We start from the raw sequence: 5000 nt of genomic DNA on the forward strand, positions 1-5000 counted from the left end.
TGTGTGTGTGTGGGTGGGGGTGGGGGGGGGGGGGGAAATGAAAAAGAGAGAAATGACATCCCACCTGAACAGGTAACAAGCTGTCCCTGGCCCTGTCGCTCCAGGTCAACCACCACCATGTCCACAATAGGACCGAGGTTGTTGAAGGTCTGCATGATAACCACATACTGGCCAGAGGAATCGGCTTCTGTGTTTAGTTTGATCAGCTGTGAATCTCCCAAGCGAGATCCAACAAACACCACACCATTGTCAAGGTATGTCAGGCATTCAGGGATGGATATTTCACCTAAGACAAAGTGATAGCATTAAAATCTCCAGTTTCAAATAAAGAAAAACTTAACATAATCCCAAAATACAAAATACATACTACATGTATTATATATACAATTATAGCAACTTTAATAATAATAATATAATGACAGAAGCACTAACAGAAAAAAATACAGAAATCTAAAATATGTCAGGAATTGCAGTAGTCCTCACCTAGCAACTCCACTTTGACTGTAGCCTCTGAGCGATCATCTGGCTTATCCAGCAGCAACATGAAGAGGCGGCCTGACAAATCTCCAAGGAGATATCTTGAACCATTGGCATCAACCTTCCCATAACAAACTATAGTGCTGGTCTGTTTAGAGAATAGAATATTATAAACTGTGCCTTTATTTGCATATATAAATGTAATGTCTCTTTTAATGTTCTTCATCCAATAACTGTTCTCTTGGATATCTAAAAAACTACTGAACTCAAATGTTAAATTTCTTCTTGCCAAATACAATGAGCTATAAAACTACAAGACATTATGGCAAACAGATCTTTGGTAAGCATACCTTAATAAGAGCTGGGGCTACAGTCACATGAGAGGTCCCAGTGAGGTAAGTGATAATTTCCTGGCCAATAATGATTGCTCCACCATATGGCTCTGGAACAGCAATGATTGTAGAGGCCTCAGTCTCCACATTATCCTGCTTCCAAGGCATCTGCAAAAAATATGGGGATTTTCAGTTAATTACATATTCTAAGTATTCTAAACTTTTCCAAAGGATATGTACAAGTATCATTTATGATATATCTACATTATACTTTATCTTTACTAATTATACCACTGTGATGGATAAATGCTTTTATAAAAATCTGTGTCACAACTGACTGGCTCTCATAAAATCCTCACCTTGGAGAATTCTTTTTCTTTGAGGGAGATTTCATGAGTCTTAATATGTCTCCCATGAGTGTCTTGATATATCACAATGATTGTGGGATTAGAGCATCCGTACAAAAACTCTATATCTTGGATTTGAAGTTCATCAACTCTGGAAGAGCAAATATTTAGAATTAAAAATATTTCAGTATTCTTAATGCTACATATGTATTCAGCGTAAGGTAGATCTAGACCCTGTTGGTAATCCTGTCCATATGGTAAGCATAGCTTAACCCATTCCATACCTTAACCCATTGCAGGTGTTATGACATACACGATGTAGGAGCTTTGGTCTGACAACAGGCGTCATGACATTCGGGATTTTCAATTACTGTTACTATACTGTGCTATGAGTGATGATGACAATTGCAGTCATAATTACTATAATATTAACCCATTCGCGCCGGCTGACGTGCTGTCACGTTTTGTGGTTTTTGGGTCAGACACCGGTGACGAGATATTTGGTCAAGGCCAGCTCACCCCACGCGGACAGCCCAGGCTTGCGGCTAGTGCGCCCAAGAATCCTGAGGCGTTACGCTTATGCATTCAAAAACCCTGGCATTCCGTTTAGAGCTAGAATAGCCCCGGCATGAATGGGTTAAGCAAAATGGGTTCCATATAACATCCAAAACCTAGATGGCACCACTAGTACCAGCAGGAGAGAGAGCCTAGAATGGCACCCATCCATGGTCCATAACAAGCACTATCTTTATAGTGATAACACACAACAAGTTGCCGCTCTCTTGGTCTTAAGTACCTTAGATGAAGTATGTGCAGGCAGAACGAGAAGAGGAATGTGATTCAAACAATGCCCAGTGTCTACAATGTGCCCCTGTGCCAGTAGGGATGCCTTTTACTGTGGCACTCACAGTCATAGGCAAAGGTTTCTTCCTCTTCCTTACCTCTTTATGTTATCTTTTGAGGATGGTTATATGTTTTGTACTCGCTCATGAAAGTAAACAATACAAAAAAATAATAATAATAATAAAGTTGATAATTTTACTAAACTACAATATTGATAGAGTCTGTGATATGACACATATAACTCTCTTAACCCATTCACGCCGGGGCCGTTCTGGCTTAGCGTGGTCGCAATACCGGGGTTCTCGAAGCCATAAGCCTAACGCCTCGAGATTCTCGGGCGCACAAGCCGTGAGCCTGGGTTGCCCGCTCGCTCTACCCGAGCGCGCGGATTCCCTTCATAGCTCGTCCAGGGCGTCTGACGCGAAAACCACAATACGTGCTATCACGTCAACCGGCTCCAATGGGTTAATACAAAACATACAAAAATAGCTCTAGTTTTACATTTAGTGACTGAAAGAGTAGGAAAAGTCAAGGTATGTTGCATGAATCTGCCTGCCTCTAAAATAAAACCCATCCTTGAGTTGGTGAAAAGCACTCTGCGTGGGGCAGTGCAGCATTGCGCTGGTGAGAGATCTCACACCATCCACTAGGGGTTAAATAAGAGCCGGGGCTACAGTCACATGAGATGTCCCAGTGAGGTAAGCGTTAATCTACTTCACACTTTTCCAACATCACTCCTCCCCCTGCTAACTATTGCTCACTTCTGTACCATACAAATGATTGGTAAATAAACAAGGTGTTTCTCCAAAGCCTACTGTTTATTGGATCAACGAGGAACTTCCACCATCCATCTGACTATCCATTCATTAGCCCAAGGTATATCCAGTTCCACAGTTATGAGTAATATATAAAAAGTGAGCACCTTGTAGCATTAAAAAAATCCTTGTCCCTCGGAATAAATAAAAATTACTGTAAAGCCAAAGATAAATTTACAGAAAAATCAAAGAAGCTCAAAAACATCTTACCTTATATTATAGGCTTTAAGCTCGTTATTGTCTTTATCAAGTGGAATGACCTTAATAAGACCCTCATAGAGTCGCAAAACAATGCAACGTGCCTGAGGGTCAACAATTGCAATCATTCCAGTTTCACATGGCTTTCCTGTAAAGAAATTACAGCATTGGCAAAAATCTGCTTAGCATATTGAATATGGAATAAGTACAAAATAATAAAAGATAATTATTTCCAACTTATAATATCTTAAATATGTTCACGTAAACTAATGCATTCATTCCAAAGATATGTGATAATTTCTTAGAAATGAAAAGAAAACACTTGCCAATCTTGTCTGCTACATTGCCATGAGCTCTAGTTATGATCTCTAAATTCTCTCCATCTCCAACACATTCCAGGATCATAGCACAATAACGTGTTGTCAATATGAAGAGCAAGTCCTTTGACTCATTCTGTAACAATATAAAAATGAAGTTGACATAAATATTATGTATTTGTTATAATTAAAACAGAAATTCATGATGAATTCTCTATCAAATTATACATTCTCTAAACGGGGTACATTACCATAGGCGTAAAAAGGTTCATGCAAGCAATCTTGCCATAGATGGTGAGTTCTTTTAGAGGCCTTAATCCTTCAGGTGTAACCAGGTGGAGCTCCACTCTGTTGTTCCGAGCCACAACCAAGTTCAGGTCGGTTGGTGATGTCAGGTGCCCTGTAAATGTAAAATAAAGCAAAACATTATCTTTGTATATCACCACTCGGCATACTCTAAAGATAGTAAGAAATTATGGTACTTTAAGGTAATAATTTTAATGTTTTAACACAGAAGATTGGAAAATTAAGGCTTTCCTAAAGTAGAATATGTAATGAAAATTTCAATTTTTTGAAGATATTCTAAAAACAGAATACAAACAAAAGGATTCAAACCATTGCACTTCATAATAAAGCAAACCAAAAAATTGTCATAATCAAATTAAGCAAAACTTTCTTATCCATATAAATACATCTAAAAGTCTTTAGATGTATTTGAAACTTTGCCCGTGTTTATCCAAGGGGTTTATTTATCTCTCTATCTACTAGAGCATAAACTCCAGTGCTGGGAGTAAGAGTAGTGCTCAAATAAAAATCAAAGCATGCTTCATGTGATCAAGATATAAGTATTTTTATCTTACTTGTAATTGAAGCATTATATTTGTATTTCCATTTATGTTCAAGAATTATGAAAGTCAGTTATTTGTATCTGTATATGTATTTAATCATAACAAAATTAGTGTCCTTGTAACCATGTGTATATTCGAGCATTTGTATTTGACTCCATCCCATCAAAATAATGGCCTTAACACTTTAAGGAGCAGCTAAGGTTAAAAACTTGACTTGAACCATTTATAATTTCAATAGCTCTAACTTACAAGTTTTTTGGTATTCAATTCTTTATTTTCATTAAATTTCAAATAATTTTTTCGGCATGTAACAACTTTTTGCCTTTGGCATGCTTTCCTCTGGAGCAGACAGTAATCCAGCAAGCTGTTAAAGTCACTGCTCTCCTGTAAGAGGGTAAATCTTTTGTACAATTGGTCAGGCAACCACTTGTATCAGCCTATGACCATCATATGTTGGCTAACCACCTGTAGACATGACATCATGTTATGGGAATATTTCACTCCCATCAGATGACATCCAATCACGTCATGATCTCTCCCTCAAAACATATGTCTTGCATCGTTACATATGTACATACTCATAGGAGTTCCATTTGTATAGACACATGTAAACAAATTCAAAGACGTCCTATTATCATCCTGTTGAATTGAGCAAGTGAAAAATGCTCTGAAAGACATGGCACAGCATCACACTGGGAGAGATCTCATGCTTATTATGTGTGAGCTTGTTATCTAGCTGCCAAGAACAGCATTAGGCAAATATAAGCCTTAGCGGTGGTTCCACTATTTTTGAGTTTTGACAAATTCAGGGTAAGTTATTACA

The 5000-nt window shown here is 38.0% G+C and overlaps 1 protein-coding gene across 1 annotated transcript in view; it reads right to left on the reverse strand.

The window, feature by feature from the left end:
* Positions 1 to 5000, reverse strand: part of pic (DNA damage-binding protein pic) — a 19228-nt gene that overhangs the window by 11970 nt on the left and 2258 nt on the right. The window contains exons 2-8 of the mRNA XM_043015906.2: positions 3581 to 3729; positions 3339 to 3465; positions 3025 to 3160; positions 1169 to 1307; positions 828 to 977; positions 484 to 625; positions 65 to 286 (exon numbers count right to left, since the gene is read on the reverse strand). Of these exons, the coding sequence (XP_042871840.1) occupies positions 65 to 286; positions 484 to 625; positions 828 to 977; positions 1169 to 1307; positions 3025 to 3160; positions 3339 to 3465; positions 3581 to 3729 (1065 nt within the window). The remainder of the gene's footprint in view (positions 1 to 64; positions 287 to 483; positions 626 to 827; positions 978 to 1168; positions 1308 to 3024; positions 3161 to 3338; positions 3466 to 3580; positions 3730 to 5000) is intronic.

Source organism: Penaeus japonicus, unplaced genomic scaffold (assembly GCF_977035675.1).
Source record: "Penaeus japonicus unplaced genomic scaffold, GWHDUDI00000001_assembly GWHDUDI00000023, whole genome shotgun sequence".
NCBI lineage: Eukaryota > Metazoa > Arthropoda > Malacostraca > Decapoda > Penaeidae > Penaeus > Penaeus japonicus.